The sequence below is a fragment of the Chiloscyllium plagiosum genome, unplaced genomic scaffold (assembly GCF_037043375.1).
Source record: "Chiloscyllium plagiosum isolate Xiang-an unplaced genomic scaffold, Cpla_swu_hap1 HiC_scaffold_42, whole genome shotgun sequence".
NCBI lineage: Eukaryota > Metazoa > Chordata > Chondrichthyes > Orectolobiformes > Hemiscylliidae > Chiloscyllium > Chiloscyllium plagiosum.
Window position 1 is genome coordinate 18,887,215 of NW_028270180.1, and position 19,805 is coordinate 18,907,019.

The 19,805-nt window shown below is 40.4% G+C and overlaps 1 protein-coding gene across 5 annotated transcripts in view; it reads left to right on the plus strand.

The window, feature by feature from the left end:
• vps13c (vacuolar protein sorting 13 homolog C) overlaps positions 1-19,805 on the plus strand; it is a 287,267-nt gene that overhangs the window by 236,534 nt on the left and 30,928 nt on the right. For all 5 annotated transcript variants that reach the window (XR_015754174.1, XM_043680595.2, XM_043680591.2 and 2 more), the window contains 6 exons: positions 882-1,117; positions 10,940-11,084; positions 11,771-11,905; positions 16,121-16,202; positions 16,288-16,357; positions 18,301-18,412. Coding sequence is in view for 4 of the 5 variants with exons in the window: in XM_043680595.2 (XP_043536530.2) it covers positions 882-1,117; positions 10,940-11,084; positions 11,771-11,905; positions 16,121-16,202; positions 16,288-16,357; positions 18,301-18,412 (780 nt within the window). In the remaining variant the exon portion in view is untranslated. The remainder of the gene's footprint in view (positions 1-881; positions 1,118-10,939; positions 11,085-11,770; positions 11,906-16,120; positions 16,203-16,287; positions 16,358-18,300; positions 18,413-19,805) is intronic.

Here is a 19,805-nt window from a genome sequence, read left to right on the forward strand (position 1 = left end):
TGTTGTACTGTTGTATGTAGCAAGGTGGAGGTGATGTGCACGTTCAGTTAGAATCTCATTAAATAGTGATGAGTTGTTTAGCTGCCTCCTACTCTGATTTCTTCATACCTAACCAATGGTGTGGAGTGGACTAACACTCCAGAGGTTTAGTTCTCATCTCATCTGAAATAAAATCTGGAGTTAAAAAACTGTAACCGCAAAAATGTTTATGAATGTGTCTTTTTGGTCATAAAGCCCATCACTTGCACTTGAGCATGCAAACCTAGTTTCCCTTACCCAATCCAGCCATTGTGACTCTCATCCCACACAAGTGTGATTGACTTAGGGGTGGTTTCTGAGGTTGCTTAGCAAATTTATGAAACAATTAGTTGAGTGGTTCATTTCAGGGAATCTAGAGATTGGCGAGTGAGCATTTATTTGCAGTTATAAAAACATTTCCAGCTTCAGGTGATGTTGCATGTACTGCCCAAAACGTCGATTCTCCTGCTCCTCGGATGCTGCCTGACCTGCTGTGCTTTTCCAGCACTGCACTTTTTGACTCTGACTCTCTCACCTTCTCCATAAAACTTTGCCCTAAAGTGATATCTCTTGGGAAAGCCATGTACTCGGGAATGTAGAATGAACCAGACACTTGATTTATCATTGCACTGGCTCGAAAATCCAAAAAAGGTCATGGATGTAACAGCACAGGCTGAATTCTACAAGTTTCTATCTTTTTTTCTGTTCTCGTCTTTGTTATCCTAATGCAGAGTAGAGGAAAGTTAGTTCATTTTGATTATCTTGTTTCCATGTAGGCTACCACATAACAAGCAACTTGAAGAACTTTCTAACCAAACCCCCATCCCGTTTATCTCATTGATAAAATAACTTGTGTTTTCCAGGATCAGTTTGGGCAGTTTCTTTGGCAAAACAACAATCAGATTCACTGGGTATCTTTCCTTGATGGCCGACAGCGTGTGTTGGTATTCACTGAAGATGTTGCAGTTATTTCTAAAGCACGGCAAGCTGAGGATCTGATGCAGTTTGACATGGGAGTTACAATTTCACTTCACAGCCTTGGACTGTCGCTTGTTAACAATGAAAGCAAACAGGAAATTGCATACATAGGAATTACCAGGTAAGTTTCCTATTTACTTTTGCTGTTTAAGTGTTTTAAAGAAATTATGACAAAAAAGGTGAGTAACCTGGTCAGGAAATATTCTGAATTGTTTTTGTTCATTTTTTTGAATTAAGCAATGTAAGTAAAACTGCAGGAGGTGTTGCTTGCTCAGGATAAAAAGCTAACAAATAACACATTAAGGAGTTTAATGAGAGACACTTTATAATAATACTGAATAATATTGAAGCAGGAAGTCCATCATTAAAATTTATAATATATGTGAAGAGAAATACAACTTAAAGAATTCACCTCTTAAATGTGATGGAAGTAACCACTCATAAAAGGAAAAATAATGAGAAGACATGGAAGGATGACATGAGAGAAACCTTTTTCACACAGCAAATAGGTGGGGCACGGAATGCACACTGCTTGGGAATATGGTGGATACAGGTTTAATTGAGACATTGAAGAGGGCATTGGATAATTATTTGGATAGAAACTGTGTGCTGGGATCAGGAGGAAAAGGCAGGAGATTGCATTAGGGAATAATGGGCTGAATTGCCTCCTGCATTGTGATAGTTCTGTGAACTAAATACTCCTGAACTCAGTGTAATTACTTCAAGCCCGTAATCTTCTTGATTCAGCAGTTTTGCAATTTAGTCTGGCTCAATTGGTAATACTTCCACTTGTAAAGACTGTTCACTGAATGCAACAGAATTGATAGATGAAAGGCCATTCAGTATGTATTAATTCATCCAACCATCAAGACTGGTTGCAGCATCAATCCACATTATTTTTACTGCATTATGATAGTTGAAACAAATCAATATTGGTGTTTTAAAAATATCTGGCTGTCATTCCTAATTTTTTCCTTGTTGATAGCTTAACTCTTGATCCCATTGTCCTGCTTTTGCATTTTGCTTGGAAATAGTTTTCTGGATTTACCTTTTCCACACCATCTCAGATGCTGTAAAACCCCGAAGCTGCTACTTTGGTGCCTTTTTTACTTCGTATCCAACTTCTGGTTTTCTGTTCACATGTTACTTCAATGATCAGTTATGGCTCAACCATTCAACACTGGTGAATGGCCATGTGGCTTTAGCTTGCACTACTGCCAAATGGCTGCTTGTGCATTTTTGTCCAGAATTGGACACATAGCTAAAGTGGTCTTTTCAGAATATAGTGTTGTCGTAAGTTCCTCTAACGTGTCACCGACAGCACTGGGTGCATGGCTCAGCATTTTTATTAGCTTTGGTTGTTGCTGTGCGTGAATTGACTGTTTTAGGCACTGAGTTCCTCAGGATTTTGTTTCATTTTTGTCTGTTAACATTGTTCATTAAATGCAAATCTATTTCCCTCTGATCCCTGACCACTTCTCATCTACCTGTTTCACCTCAACTACATCAGTTGTTTGTTTCATTGTCTGCTGACAACTTCTAGCTCTACCTCAGTACCATTTCTCTTGACACCTACAGTGTTGACAAATCATCCCACTCTATCCAATAGCCAGTATTGGGTGCACAAAAAATTTCTGCATTAATAATGAGAAGCCCACATCCATTGTCTCTGCTCCAAACTCTCTTCTATTGCCGCTGACTCCACTCCTCTCCCTTGGAAGAGTCTGAGGCAGAACCAGCTTTTTTGCAGCCTTGCTGTCATATTTGACATGAAATGAGTTTTCTTGTTAGCATCACAAAGACTGCGTACTCTCACATCCATCTGATTCAGCTTTGACCTCAGCTGTCCTCATGACTCCCTTTGTCATCTTTAGACTTCACAATGCCAATGCAGGCAATCTGCCTGCTTATATGCTTTGTGAATATGTCATCTGAAACTCATCTGCCCTGTGCTTATTGATGTGGGTTTGGTATTATTTGATATTCACAATGCAGCCTTGTTTTGTTCATGATCCCTTCATGATTATATTAGATTCCCCACAGTGTGGAAACAGGCCCTTTGGCCCAACAAGTCCACACCGACCCTCTGAAGAGCAACCCACCCAAATCCATCTCCCTCTGACTAATGCACCTAACACTACGGGCAATTTAGCATAGCCAATTAACCAGACCTGCACATCTTTGGACTATGGGAGGAAACCCATGCAGGCACTGGGAGAATGTGCAAACTCCACACGGACTGTTGCCTGAGACTGGAATCGAACCTGGGATCCTGGTGCTGAGAGACAGCAGTGCTAACCACTGAATCACTGTGCCGAAGTGCAGAATCCAGGTCATCCTTTCAACCCTAAAGATATATCTTTTGAATCCATATTTGGCACTAGATCAACCTGATTCCATTCTACCTTCCTCTTTGTCCAATAACTCCCACTTTATTGGTTGTACCTAAAACTATTTTTTTATCTGTAAGAATTGGAATGAGTACCTTGTGGAAATTTTTTAAAATAATTAGCCATTTCAAGATGTCTGATATTGAATTTTAATATCAAGTTGTTAATTTTGCATCTGAGTCATTAGAAAGGACATATTGTTCTTGAGTTAGCATAAGTCATTTGGAATATTTGCCATCTTGTTCGCATCTTGGTTTCAATTTAATTTTACATCTTGAAGTTTTCTAATTTCTTTGCCTCTGACTGCTGAATTGCTGAAACAATTTGTTTACTGTTACATTTTGCCTCTACTTTTTTTCTAGATGAAAGACTAACTATAAATCTTGCTAATAATCAACTGGTACTGTTGAGAAAATGAAACGCTGTCAGAGGTGCCCTCTTTGAGATAGTCAGTTATACAGCCTGGAAGCAGACCCTTCGGTCCAACTCGTTCATGCCGATCAGACATCCCAATCTGACCTAGTCCCGTTGGCCAGCATTTGGCCCATATCACACAAACCCTTCCTATTCGTATACCCATCCAGGTGCCTTTTAAATGTCACAATGGTACCAACCTCCACCACTTCCTCTGGCAACTCATTCCATACATACACCACCCTCGACATGAATAAGTTGCCCCTTAGGTCCCTTTAAAATCTTTCCCCTTGCACCTTAAACCTATGCCCTCTAGTTTTGAACTAGAGGGGGAAAATGTTTCGGAAGTTTTGCCTTAAGTGCGTTTAAAAACATCAGGGACGGGCAATAAATACTAGCCAGCCAGCGACACCCACATCCTACAAATTAAATTTTTAAAAAAGTGATTAACTTCAGCTACTCCTTATGGTATTGAGCTCCACATTCTCACTACACACATTGGCTAATGAAGTTGCTCCTGAATTCCTGATTTGATTTATTAGTAATTAGCACACTTATTCCAGCAAGTTGATCAATGCTTTGCCGTTGGTAAGTGTTCAGCCTGTCACAAACAAGGAGAGCAGCTTCTCCTATTACTTTACGCAGGGAAAGAAGCCAGCACTTTCAAAGGTTACAGTGAGGCTTAGTTTCAAGTGCAGCTTAAGTCATGTCTACCAAAACAATTTAACTACAGTGTAAAATGTCCTGTCTTCTCAGCTTTGAGACTCAGTGAATGTTTTCTCATGTCGTGTGACAACCAATGATAATTTCACGGACACCATCACTCCCAGACTAGCCTTCAGTTCCAGAAGGATGAAATGAATTTAAATTCCACCAGCTGCCGTGCATATGCATATGCCCAGAGTGTTAGCCTGACCCTCTTGGAGTAGCTGTTCAATGACTTTACCACTGCACCATCATCTCTCCCTTTCTCCACCGTAGAACACAGTGGAGGTATACTTGCAATATTGGAAGGTGAAGGTAGCAGATTCTCGTTCGGTCAAGGAATCAAAGATTTTTGGAGGTGGATTGAAATGAGCAATTCAAAACACACATAGATGAGCTGTGAAAACCAGGCAGGTTCAGTGGGCCAAATGGCCTACCTTTAATCCTAATTCATCTTTGCTTGTGATGTATGGTCTTATGAAGTCTGAAGAAAATACGTAAAAGCGTGTGTTATCTAAGCTTTGAATTCAGGTCACTTATCAAACTGACAGAGAACATCACCTATTGTAATGCCTATTGTTTTTCTCTTATCTTGCGTTGTCTTGTATGGTAATGATTAGATTAGATTAGATTACTTACAGTGTGGAAACAGGCCCTTCGGCCCAACAAGTCCACACCGCCCCCGCCGAAGCGCAACCGACCCATATCCCCACATTTACCCCTTTACCTAACACTACGGGCAATTTAGCATGGCCAATTCACCTAACCTGCACGTCTTTGGACTGTGGGAGGAAACCGGAGCACCCGGAGGAAACCCACGCAGACACGGGGAGAACGTGCAAACTCCACACAGTCAGTCGCCTGAGGCTGGAATTGAACCCGGATCTCTGGCGCTGTGAGGCAGCAGTGCTAACCACTGTGCCACCATGCCGCCCGTAATGTAGACAAAATGTCTTGATGATGCATTTTTTTGGGAAGAATTTGTGCAGTTTGTATGAAAGCACAATCTTTGAAATGCAGTAGCTCAGCAGCACTGGTTCACAAGCAGGTTAGCATTGATCCTTGCATGTAAGAATGAGTTCACATCATATCTGTGACAATTAGAAATGCTGCATTTCTGCCTTGCTTTTCTCCACTGGTGACTGTGCAAGAGACACTATAGTTTACTTTGCATGCACAACCTTCCTTTGAGAGGGGAAGAGTCAAAGACACACACAAGTAGCAATTCCTATCTTTTTAAGGCACACTTTTGATCAATACGCATTTGTCTGTCTAAGCCTTGACTGTGCATGCAGAGAGTGGGACTAATTGACAATGGGAAGGCAACTCGCTCAATATATATTTTCTTAGTAAAACTAGGATCATCCATACCAAAAATAAGATTACACAAATGGTCTAAAGTTGAGCCATGCTTTCCTCTTTTGAACGTATCATGAACACTTGTGTAGATGAGGAGACCTGTCCTCTGGGTTGCGTGTTGGCGAAGGTTAATATCTGTACTGCTGGTGTGTTTTGACACAACTCAGCAGGACACATGATGAGGCAATTTAACAGCTGAAGTAAAGAGGGAGTAATGCAATCAAAATTATGCAATGTTAAGAGAGCTGAATGAAACACATGATTGCAATAGCTGATGGGAATATTCTGATTTTAAGCAAAGCATAGAGAGAAAATCAGCCAAATCAAGGTCAGAGTTTGGTCAACAGAACTTTTGTCATGTTGACATAAGTGATGGATTTTGCATAGGAAATTAGAAGATTATCTACACTAGTATATGTGATGTATGCATGTTGCTTTTGGAATGTGCAATGTGTACTTTTGATAATGTTTATTTTAAAATTTTAAAATTAATGTTTATGTCATACTTCTGTTCTTCAAGTTAACATTTTAGTTACTATCACGTTAAATTTTCTGACAGCCATTCTCACCTTAGTTTGTTTTTTCCCTACATATGATAAAACATTTTACAGGATTAAATTGACAGTAATGATATAGAGCGCCTCTCCACTATACTTTAAACTCAGTATCTTAAACATAGAAAGTTAGTCTTTGGATCCCAGTCTCATCATGGCCTGAGTGGACAAACATCAATTTACCTGTGATTCCACAAGAGATATAAAATATATTCCTGGTCTTTTCATGGATATGAATACTTGCTTCACTTAAACTGATCTTGTTCCAGTGTGAGCACTTAATTCTGTACAGTTATCACAATGGATGAAAAGGTAAAAGGTTTGCCTTGCAACACAATCAGGACTTGCATTTTAGTGTCAAGTAGCTGAGGAGTGCACCAATTGGAGAGGCTGTGCTGTACACACTGGATAGAATTTAATCATTCCCCTTCTTTCTGTCTTCTCTTCAACCTCTGTCGGCCGCCCACCCCCAAAAAATATGGAAATAATGTGGAAAGCCTGCGCCATCCTAGCATACCCCAAATAAAAGTCATGGTGGGAAAAGTAGAGATTGGCCTCATGGCCCTAGCCCAGTTCAGACATTGAGTTATACAGCATGGAAACAGACCCTTTGGTCCAATCAGTCCATGCCGACCATAATTCCACACTAAACTAGTCCCATCTGCCTGTGCTTGGCCCATATCTCTCCAAACATTTTCTAGTCATGTACTTATCCAAATGTCTTTGAAATGTTGTAACGAAACCTGTATCCATCACTTCCTCTGGAAGTTCATTCTGCACACTATCTATGCTCATGTCTTTTTAAAATCTTTCTCCTTTCACCTTAAAAATATGCCCCCTAGTCTTGAAATCCCTGACCTGAGAGAAAAGACAATTGCCATTCACCTTATGTATACCCCTCATGATTTAATAAACACTATAGGGTCACCCCTCAACTCCTACACTCTCGGGAACAAGTTCCAGCCATTTGGGTGGCCATTGACTTGTACCAGGTGCTGGAGCAGGGTTGTTGGGCTGCACCATATTAGAGGGCTACAAGAAGACAGGTCCTGAGGATCAGGTATCCTGTACCCCATGAGAGCAGTCAGTGTCAGGGCACCCTCGCAGAAGAGCTCCTCCTACTCCACTGCCCTGTCCTCTGTATCATCCATGGATGCTATTGCTCTTGGTGTCCTGTAGCTCCGGCCATGGTGACCAATCCCAGCTGCACTACTGAGACTGAAGTGCTGCCAGTACCTAACTACACTGACCTGCTGCTACGGCTATTAAATTCAGCACTGTATGTTTAGATCATGAGTGTATGATTCAAAACTGACAATGAGCGTTATCCATCTTTTCCATTATGTTCTGTTAAAAAAAAAAGAGTAGTGCTTCTGTTTGTAATGCATTTCTTGTGTGTTACTGTTTTGGGAACCATGACAGAATTTCACTTTGAAAAAATAGGAGTGAATTTATTGTTCACATGGATATTTTAGACCTTTCACGTTTGTTTTTATTTCTTGGTGGTTCTCCTCCCACGGCATTAACTTGCTGTGGAGCTGCACTCTTCCTCAGAGCTAGTATGTTAGCAAAAAATTATCAGCTCAGGTTTGGCGAACAAAGCCTTGTAAAAGTGTGTATTTGGCATTGATTTGAGGACTAAATGGGGCTGAATTACAGCAAATAGTTCACTGACACTTGCTTTTGTAATCAAGGGTGAATGTTGCTTTGGGATTCCAAACGAATGTGGAGAGGAAAAGAAAATGCTCGTTTTTAAAGAAACGAATGCACCCTAATTTGATGCAGTTTTTACAAGTTTAAATCAAAAACAAAACTCTTGTGTCATTCCAATCAGTCCCCCATTGACAGACTTCTGATTTACAAAACTAGTAATGTATTCATTACAGCAGTTCAAATACAGGCTTAAGTACGTATACTGAAACCATTGCATCAAACATATGACAAGATCAGGAGTAATTCCAGGCCCCCCTCTACCAGGCAAATTATGCAGAGTTTGATGTACTGCGTCCTGTGTCCTCCCCTGTGTGGTGTTAAAATGGACCTGTGCTTTTCTGGTGGAGGTGCTGGTGTTGGACGAAGTTAGAAGTCACCTGGCACCAGGTTATAATCCAACAGGTTTATTTGAAATCGCAAGCTTTCGGAGCGCTGCTCCTTCATCAAGTGCAGTAGAGGGAAGCACGCAGATGCAGAATGCTGTATATAGGTGAAGATATAATGGCAAGATAATTCCAGGTAATTAAGTGTGTCAACAGATATGTCCAAATAGTGAGTGAAGTGTCGACAAATTGAATAATAAGTCTCTGCAGGTGATCAAAAGTGTCAGACGCTGTGAGTAAAGTGTCAACAGCTGATTAGCAAGTGCAGGGATGACCTATGAACCAATTAATTAAGGCAAATGCCTTAATCTGTCGACATTGCACTCACTATTCGTACTAGTGAGCAGAAGACCAGATATGTAAGAATTTTTTTAATTCAGAAAAAAACCACACGTTAGTTAATAATACACTAATTTTTTTAAAGGTAAGTCATTTTTCACACTCCAGTCTTCAGTGAAAGTATGGAGGGGGCAGTTATATTAGTGCGTTAATATATTTGTATGGACTTTTAAAAGGATTTTAAGATGAATGGTAGAAGAAATGAAGTCAGTGGGATTGAAGGGGTAGTGGTAATGTGAATAGAATAAGATTATTTTCAAATTGGAGTGCACTGTGTCTTCTGAGCAGTTATTGGGACAAATCTCTAATTTTAAGAAATGTTAACTTTTCTGGGTTTGGATATGGGGGCACATTTTCAAAGACTACACAAACTGTGAGGTGCATTGTAGTAGAATGCAGAAGATCAAAGACTGGTAAAATGGATAGGAGCACGGCAGACTAAATTTAAAGCATTCAAATGCTGAAATATATTTTGGAATGAAGGCAGAAAAAAGAGAAACAATATCAAGTATATAGTGCAATTTTAATAGCGTGTAGGAGTGGAGAGACTTGGAAGTTCAAATGAACAAACCTTTTGAAGGTGATGAGATGTTCATAAATAAAAGCAAAATACTACACATGCTATAAATTTGAAATGCAGAAAATGCTGTAAACCAAATTTCCAATGATTCAGGAAACAATGGTGTTGTGAAGTTGTAAAAAAGCAATTTCTTTTTAGAAGTACATAAAACCAAGTAAAAACCTACTATGTTTGCTAAGAAATATGTACATGCCAAATAAAAGTTGTGGTCTATGTAAAATGTTGCACAACTGGGTGGCACAGTGGTTAGCTCTGCTGCCTCACAGCGCCAGAGACCCAGGCTCAATTCCCGCCTCAGGCAACTGTCTGTGTGGAGTTTGCACGTTCTCCCCTTCTCTGTGTGGGTTTCCTTGGGTGCTTCGGTTTCCTCCCACAGTCCAAAGATGTGCAGGTCAGGTGAATTGACTATGCTAAATTGCCCGTAGTGTTAGGTGAAGGGGTAAATGTAGGGGTATGGGTGGGTTGCGCTTCGGCGGGTCGGTATGGACTTGTTGGGCTGAACGGCCTGTTTCCACACTGTAAGTAATCTAATCATGTAAGTAATCTAAAACTGCAGTCAAGGAATAATTAATTGCTTAGTAGTTCCTTCAGATCACTCTTATTGAAGAAGGGAAGAGCCCATATCTAATGTCTGTGTGCAAAGGAGAAGGAACTAAGCAGCTTATAGATGGCAATAGATTTTAAAAGGTTGGATTCTTTCAAAATACTTGCTCAAAAAGAAGAATGATCTTGATGTTAGACCTTTGAATTTAACAATTCTAAATCTTTGGAATCGGCATATATCTAAAGCTAACTTATTGGTAAAGGTTTGGGATGTGTGTGTCAACTATCGAGCAGTAAGCTTAACATCTAATTTAAGGCAAATTGTAAATTGTTTTGAGATTAACAGGTGATCGCTTGGAAAGTGTGGATTCAGGATGGCAAGGCCTTATTAACACTTTATGGAATAGTTGAGTCACAGTTGGTTTATATATTTGGTTCTTCAGAATCCATGTCAAGAATCATGAACCAAGTTACAATTTAGTATAGAAGCCAGACATTTGTAAGGTCTAAATGTGGAATGTGCAGCCTGTAAAGAACATCGGAGGAACGTGCTACAGTATCAATCTATACTCCTGTGCCATTCTCATTTCAACTTCAGAAGGTTGGCTTCAGAAGCTTGACAGTAGGAACCGTCAAAAAAAGTCTTATTAATCACTGTGATGGGAAGGTCAAATGACAAAATACAGTTTTGGAAAAGGTAGAAATTAAACAAGAATTCAAGTCCAGCAGGTATGTTTACCAAAACATTGTGCTTAACCATTGTAGCAAAACTTAACAATGGCAGCCATTCCAGCTGACGCATATCTCAGTAGTCTTTGGAGAGAGACGGGATTTAAGTGTGGCTAACAAAGAGGGTTGATGTATGAAGAGATGGAGGACTCCTTATTATCCTTGTTCTCAATAATCTTTGCATACTAGATTTGCATTTTCCTTGTTTTAACTGGTATTTCATTGGAACTTTAGTTCTGGAGTCGTTTGGGAAATGAAACGGAAGCAACGATGGAGGCCCTTTAGTCAAAAGCACATCAATCTTTTGGAACAGAGCTACCAGACACACCGGACTGAAAAGGCTGGAGAACACTGGATCAAGTTGGACAGTAACTTGGAGGTAACATGCAAATGGATGGTCTTATTAAGATCAGGTTCCAATGGACCTGCCAGCTCATGACTGTGAAGTTGCTTATCTTACCAGAAATTCAAGCTTTCTCTTTGCTTCCACTCAATTTACTGACATTTCCAAAACTGAACAAAATCTTAATGATTTTGATTTGCTGCTCCCTTCCTTGAATGTTCACATAATTAACATTTATAAAATTTGTTTACTGCCCCACTTCAACAACAGCATTGGTAAGCATTTAGAAAGTTGTTTACTTTCAAGATTGTCATCTTTGGTGAGCTGTTTTCTGTTAGGTCTCATGATATTAGTTCAAACAAGGTGAATGCCATTAGTTCACAACCAAGCAAAATTATCATCATGCAACAAGCTTATAGTATTCCTAATGGTGGAAATGGAGTAAAACAAATACAACTTTTCTTTCCTTCCCTCCTGTGCCTTGGCTGAATCCAAGTCTACTTGATGTTTTAAGAGCTCTGCACAATTTAAAAGGCAAATGGCAGAGCATTTCTGCTATCTTCAGTCATCACGGGAAATTGGATCTTTCTTATGTGCTGTTTTTAAATTTTATTTATCCCTTTGTATATAATGTAATAGAGCACCAGATGGTATAATGAAAACTGTTTCAGGTGATGCAATGAATTTCCTGTTTTGAGATTCCATGTTTATTGTGTTTTTAGGTTAATTTTCATGTTATGCAAATCCGTTTGCCTCAGCGATTGAGCATTAGGCGAAACTTTTTATCTGGCATTCAAGTTGAATTTAAGCAGTCTGCTCATCACAGGAGTTTGCGTGCCCAGTTGAACTGGCTGCAGGTAATGTACATTGGTTTGTCAGATTATTGCGTGGGCTTCCCTCGTTCTTGTTATGTTTGTGAATGTGTTTTGTAAAGGCAATTATATCCTAAGTAGAGTGCAACTAAATGTTCAATTTATCTGCTGGGCATTTAAAAATAGTCAACCTCAGTTTAAGGGATAATGGCTTACAAGGCTGTGCATAATATTTGGCAAATTAAAAGATGATGTGGGTGCAACATGGTGTTCAGAGGCAATCTGTAGTTGCTTGATAATCTAAAATGTTTTATGAGGAAAGTTTGAAAAACGAGCAGAATAAGGGCCATTCGGTCACTCAATCCTCCCCTGCCATTCAATAAAATCGTGGCTGATGTGTGTTTTTTGAGTTCCACATTCCCATCTACTCCTGATGACCTTTGATCCTAACAAAAATCTATTCAGTTCCACATTCTGAGGTAGAGTATTTCAAAATCGTGCTGCCCGCAGAAACAAAAATTTTCCTTCATTTCTGTTCTCAAAGGTCAACCCTTTGTTCTGAACTCCTCAACAAGAGGAAACTTCCTTTCCACATCTGTCTGTCAAGGCCATTCTGCACATTATGCACTTCAATCGGGTCTCCTATACTTGTCTAAACTCCATTGGAAATGAGCCCACTCTGTTCAACCATTAGTAAACCTGCTCTGAAACACTTCCAATGCATTTATGTCCTTCCTGAAACAAGAAATTTGCACTTAGTTTTTGAGATGGAGTCTAACCAATGCCCGATATCATTGAAACATTGCGTCTTTAGTGTTCAATAACCTAATGGACAACTTGACCACTTAGAGACAACCTCTTTCGTTGAAAGGTTAAACCCTGTCAGTTAAGTGTCAATCACTATTAATTGGAGCACTATCCATGTCTCAATGCCTCTATCAATCATAATCCATTTGCTGACTGATCAGCAATTTCCTCTCATGCAGCATAAATGCTGGCCTTCTTAAGAATTGCCCTGAAGAGTGCAAGACAGTGCAGATTCATAGCTCCTTGGAAGTAGAGTCACAGGTAGATAGGATAGTGAAGAAGTCGCTTGATATGCTTTCCTCTATTGGTCAGAGTATTCAGTACAGGAGTTGGGAGGTAATGCTGTAGCTGTACAGGACATTGGTTAGGCCACTTTTGGAATATTGCATGCATTTCTGGTCTCCTTCCTATCAGAAGAATGTTGTGAAACTTGAAAGGGTTCAGAAGCGATTTACAAGGATGTTGCCAGGGTTGGAGGATTTGAGGTATATGGAGAGGCTGAATAGGCTGTGGCTGTTTTCCCTGGAGCATCAGAGGCTGAAGGGTAGCCTTACAGAGATTTATAAAATCATGAGGGGCATGGATAGGATAAATAGACAAAGTCTTTTCCCTGGAGTGGGGGAGTCCAGAACTAGAGGGCATAGGTTTAGGGTGAGAGGGGAAAGATATAAAAGCGACATAAGGGACAACTTTTTCACACAGAGGGTAGTACATGTATGGAATGAACTGCCAGAGGAAGTGGTGGAGGCGGGTACAAGTACAACATTTAAAAGGCACCTGAATGGTATATGAACTGCAAGAGTTTAGAGGGATATTGGCCAAGTGCTGGCAAATGGGTCTAGATTAGGTTAGGATATCAGATTGGCATGGGCGAGTTGGACCAAAGGTCTGTTTTGGTGCTGTACATCTCTCTGACTCTATGGAAAAAAAAGTCTTTTATAAAATGTCTAGCTTTAGCAATACAGAACCGACTGAATGTTGTTATCCTGGTTGTGTTTTGTTTTTGCTGACTTCTGAGGGAACATTAATTTTCAGGAGTTGCCTTAATAGGCTGTGAGGTGCATATCACTGGGAGGATCAGATTTTGTTGCTTTTCAAATAATTCTTGAAAGTGGTGGTGAGCTAAAATTGGGTCACGTTGGGAAATAGTTTGTGAAGCACTGCTGTAGCTTTTTGCTTCACTTCATATGTCCGTAATCCAGCTGGTCATGTTCTGTTGTTAGTATGGGCTTATCCTGTGTTATATGCACTCACTGCAGAGGTGCACTCTTTGAATGCAAAGGTCACTGGTGATCAGACACACATGCACTGGTCCACACCTTCAGACAATAACAGAGTAAGCAAAGGGAAAACCAAAGTTTCTATCCAGTTAATGTCTTAATAATTCCATGTACTTAGTGACCAAGAAACATTTGCATAAGATAATTTAGATCTCAGGAGATATTATGCCCAGTTCTGGATGCCGTACTATAGGAATGATCTGTATGTACTGGAGAGAGTGCTGAAGCAATATAAGTGAATGGTTCCAGGTATAAGGAGTTGCAGTTTTGAGGATAGATTGGAGAGACTGGGACTCTTCTTGGAGAGAGGAAGGCTAAGAGATTTCAAATAATGAGGGTGCTGGATGGAGTAGATGTGCGGGATTTCTTTTTTTACTGTTTGAGAGGATCCAAAATGGGAGGTCAAAGATTTAACATGATCTGCAAAAGAAGCAATTGCAGTATGAGAAAAATCTTTTGCGCACAATAGCACCGGGATGCACTGCCTGGAAATGTGGTGGAGGCACATTTAGTTGAGACACTCAAGAGGGATTGGATGATTAATTCAATAAAAACAATGTGCAAGAGTGGGAGGAAAAGGCAGGAGAATTACAGTATATCACAATGCTCATTTGGAGAGCCTGCAGCAGACATGATAGTTGAGCCAAGTTAGGGAGATGAGCTTTGAAGCTCAGTTGAATGCGACATAGTCTAACTGAGACATATTAGATGCTGAGATGGCTTGATTGGATTCGAGGCTGAGGGGGTGTTTTCCTTTGGTGTATCTTGAACTTGAGGCCTAATTTAAAAATAACAGGTGTCCCATTGAAAATGAAGATAAGGAGAAATTTTGTTTCTGAGGGTCATTAATCTTTGGAATTTTACGTTGGAGAATAGTTGAGGCTGGTGCATTGAACATTTTCAAGGCTGAGCAACAGAGTAGAGGATTGTGGAACAGGCGGGAAAGTGGAAAGGAGTCATGCCATGACCCTATTCAGTAGTGGAACAAGGTTGATGGACCAAGTGGCCTACTCCTGTTCCTAGGTGTTCTTACATGAGACACGCAAGTGAGTGGGATTTGGAGCATGCTAATTCTGGAACTTTTCATTAAGAAGGGCATGTCTCCAACCTTTGGGAAAAGGAGTATGGGATTAGAAAACAGAATGAAGTACTTCGAGTAGTACAGCATGGAAATAGACTCCTTCGGTTCAACTCATCCGTGCCAACCAGACATCCCAATCTGACCTAGTCCCATTTGCTAGCATTTGACCCATTCTAAACCCTTCCTATTCATTTTACCCATCCAGATGCCATTTCAATGTTGTAATTGTAGCCATCTCCTCCACCTGTGGCTGCTTGTTCCATACCTGTAACACCCTGCACAGCAGCACAGTATCTCAGTGGTTAGCACTGCTGTCCTACAGCGCCAGGGACCCAGCTTGAATTCCACCCTCTGGCAACTATATGTGTGGAGTTTGCAAGTTCTCCCTGTGTCTGCATGGTTTTCCTTTGGAAGTGTGGGTTTCCCCCTACAGTCAAAAGATGTGCAAGTTAGGTGGATTGGCCGTGGGAAATTACCCATAGTATCCAGGGACATTTAGCTTAAGTGGATTAATGATGGGAAATACAGGGTAACAGGGATGGGTGGAGGAGGTAGGTCTGGGTGGGATGCTCTTCAAAAGGTCAGTGTAGACTTGATGAGCTGAATGGCCTGCTTCCACACTGGAAAGATTGTGATCTTCTGTATGAAAATGTTACTTCACAGGTCCTTTTTAAAACTTTTTCCCCTCACCTGAAACCTATCCTTTTGGGCTCTTCTTTGGTGAAAAATAGCTTGTCTATTTTACCCTATCCATGCCCCTCATGATTTTACAAACCCTTATAAGATCACCCCTCAGCCTCCGATGCTCCAGGGAAAAACACCCAGCCTATTCGCTCTGTCTGTCTGTATAATTTAAACCCTTCAGTCCTGGCAACATCCTTGTAAATCATTTCTGCACCTTCTCAAGTTTAATAACATCCTTCCTGTAGAAAGACTACCAGAAGGTGCTCTACAGTCATAAGGTGCTGTAAAACTGAGAGAATCTGCACTGAGAATTCATGACTGATAGCAAAAATAAACAGTTTAAAGTCTTGATGCTTTGGAGTACAAGGTATAGTTCTGTTGAATTTTGGAGCAATTTCTCTGTTACAGGTTGATAACCAGTTGCCTGGTGCAATATTTCCAATAGCTTTCCATCCAGTACCACCTCCGAAGTCCATTGCTTTGGATTCAGGTCAGTAATCAAGTGAATCAATACTTTATTATCTATAATTACAATCATTTACTCATGCTGATAGTTTTATGTGTCCTCTGTTTAGAACCAAAACCATTTGTAGATATAAGCATCATCACAAGATTTAATGAACACAGTCAAGTTATGCAGTTCAAGTGAGTATCTTTTCTTCATACTAGTAACAGTGCTACTTCCATTAAGACTAATGTACCTAGATTATTAGAAAATTATTAAATTATCGTAGCTATTAGGAATTATTAATAAGCATCAAACACCGCACCGGTAGAGTCAAGCTGTTCATCAGATTCATCCTTGGTGACTGGGGGTCAAACGCAGTTGCAGGTGCAGACCAGAGATTGTCCTCTCTGATTGAGGACTGTGCGATCAGACTGTGAACTTCCGTCCTTTGGGATTTGGGGTCAGGCCCAGATGTGGAATGAAATATGTTGCAGAACCTTTGATGATCATAACAGGTTGGGACCTCACTGGAATGTTGTGATCGACTCTGAACATCAGATTTTAGGAAGGATTTCAAAGGCCTTGGAGAGAACTCAGATGGAGCTGGCCGAAATGGTACCAGGGTTTGAGGGACTTCAGTTATTGCCGAGAGATTGGGGTGCCTGGGTTATTCCCCTTGCTAAACAAAGATGTACAAGATCTATTCAGAATCCTGAAAGGTTTTGATAGAGTAAATGAGTTGAAATAGGTTCCATTTTTGAAGGAGATTAGACTGTCAATCCAGAGGGCAAGACTTCAACTTCAGAAACGCCAGTTTCAAATAGAATTCCATCAATTAATAAAGCTTGAATAAAATGCAAGTTTCAGTGATGATGACCATGAAACTACTGGATTGTTTTAAAAAAAAACTAGTTTAGTGATGTCAATCAGGGAAGGAAATCTGCAGTCCTTATCCAAGGATCAAGCCTACATGTGACTTCAGACCAATGGAAATGTGGTTGATTTTTAACTACTCAGTAACGGTCCAGAAGACACTCAAGAGTTCACTAAGAATTAAACTAAATGTACCACCTCCAAAGAGAAGAACGTGGCCTTAATTAGGGAATGCTACGACTTTTCCTTTTTTTCCTCTTTTGTATCCAAGATTTATGCCTAGATACTTGTACCTAAGATAGTGTCATTATAGGCAACCATAATAAAAACTTCTCACTGCATTCCTGTATACGTGACAATAAGGGATATTGTATTCTGTTCTAATTTTACTGGGGGTTGGGTATATTGCTTGCCTATTGCAAATGATCTTTTAAAAAATGCTCCCCAGCAACTGTGTTACTTGTGGTAACGTTAACAAGCAGAGATTGGGACATCTGCTCCTCAGTGGAAGCAAGTCCAATTCTCAGTCTGTTTGGCCAACAGTTCGTGCAGTCCCAGCATCTTTGGAAGTCATACCGAGACTGCAAGCAACACCATAACAAATAGTGATGGTGACCAGACACAGGTAAATCCTGGCAAGCACAAAATGAGGCCATGATATTGGGGGCCTGCCCCGATACGCAAACTGGATAGACCTCACAGCATGTAACTCCCTTTCCTTCCTGCTTTATCACCAACCTTCCCACTCTTGCTCACATCCCACTGCTAAGAATTGCACCAGAGCTGGGAATCCCTCAGGTATGTTGTGGAGATGCTGGTGTTGGACTGGAGTGGACAAAGACGAAGGAGCAGTGCTCTGAAAGCTTGTGATTTTAAATAAACCTGATGGACTATAACCTGGAGTCAAGTGGCAACTTTGCCCCTCAGATAGTTAGACAAAAGCTGCCAGCCATTCTCACTGAATTATACCTCTCAGCTAGTGTTCCAAACTCCCAGCTATCCTTCAGTGCACCCTGTTCCCTTTGGCAGGACAGATCTATCAGAGGTGTTGGCTGAATAGTATGCAGGCAGGACCACAGTGTAAACTTCACTGGTACTACTAATCACTTGTGCCATATTAGAATCTCTTTGGAAACAAGAAGTTAAAAGGCCAGTGGTGATATGTACTTGTATGTTTTTGAAATGATGCCTTGTTTGGAATGCATGTGCCTTTTGTTCAAGTCTTTAAATATGTCATTACCTTATTATGATGTATTTTTTTTTCTAGATACTTTATGGTCCTGATTCAGGAAATGGCTGTGAAGATCGATCAAGGATTTCTCAGTGCAGTTATAGCATTGTTTACCTCCGCATCAGATCCTCTGACAGTGACTCAAAAGGTAATGCCTGTTATTGTCATGTTTTTACTCATTGGTGTTGGTTTCATTGCCCAATCATGAGTTCTATTATTAGAAACTTTTGTATCAGTTTAGTAACAAAAACAGTTTTATAATTGACCAGTTTAATGGAGTGATAGTCATATGCAGTGTTCATAAATGCAGCTCAGGTGATTGCCTAATGCTAGTTGGCTCCAATCTGAACTTGTTCGTGCTGCGGGTCAATTTACTCCCACTTAATGGGTACCCCACCCTTCCTCCCATTATGGTTTTAGGCTACTGTTAAATCTAGGTCAATAAAAATGCTGTTGATTCACAATAGGGCTTGATGTGTTACCAACTGGTTCTGGGTAGTTGCCTTCAGCTTCTAAAAGTATTTTGCTAATCCAAGAGCGTGCATTGTCTTACGTTATTATACTTCACAACTTGTTGCACAAAGAATTGACAAGCCCTAGCAGCTAAATTACTTCCTATACAGACCCTGATCACATGCCCCCCCCCTTTTTATCTTACCTTCTTGATGTAAAGATCAGAAATTGCTGGAAAAGCTCAGCAGGTCTGGCAGCATCTGTGGAGAAAAATCGGAATTAATGTTTCGGGTTCAGTGACCCTTCCTCAGAACTGAAGTTCTGACCTAAAGACCTGAAACCTCTGCCAGACCTGCTGAGCCTTTCCAGCAATTTCCCTTTTCTTCGTTTCTGATTTCCAACATCTGCAGTTCTTTTGATTTTTATGATGTAAAGATCAACTTGGCCTTGCCTCTGAAAGTCCAGCAGTTATGTATTAATGATTGCTGAGGTGTATTCCAGCAATGTGAGAGTTCAAGACATGACAAGAAATCAATGAAAATTACATTTAAAGGAGCATTTGGACAATATTTATTTACTCGATGCAAGATAGTTCAAAGAATGTTCTGGGAAATGTAATATAAATCATTGAGTTTATTCAAATCCAGTCCAATGCCCTGATACAGCACTTAAGGCACATGAAAGATTACCATCTGTGTTGCATAACAATGATATTTGTGTGAAGTACTCAATACTTATCCTATTCTTCGCTTTTTAAAAAGAAATTAACCTTGAGGGGTGGAGTGTGGGTTCTGTCGTGAAGTTTTGCATAGTCATGTATTCAGCTTTACTGTCCTGCTTCACGTGAAGAAATATAGCTCAGTTAGCTGGACAGTGGTTCATTTCCTGTGCCCACTGAGTTTACCAAGAAGGACACTCCATCTCAACTGAGCGGGGGTGCCTGTCAGGTTAAACTGCCACTGATCATTTCTATCTAATGAGAGAGCAGCCCATCGTCCAGTAAGGATATGATGATGCTCCTTTACTGCATTTTGGAGCTACCCATGCAGATGGAAGCATTTCCCAGTATTAGTACATCCCATTTTAGA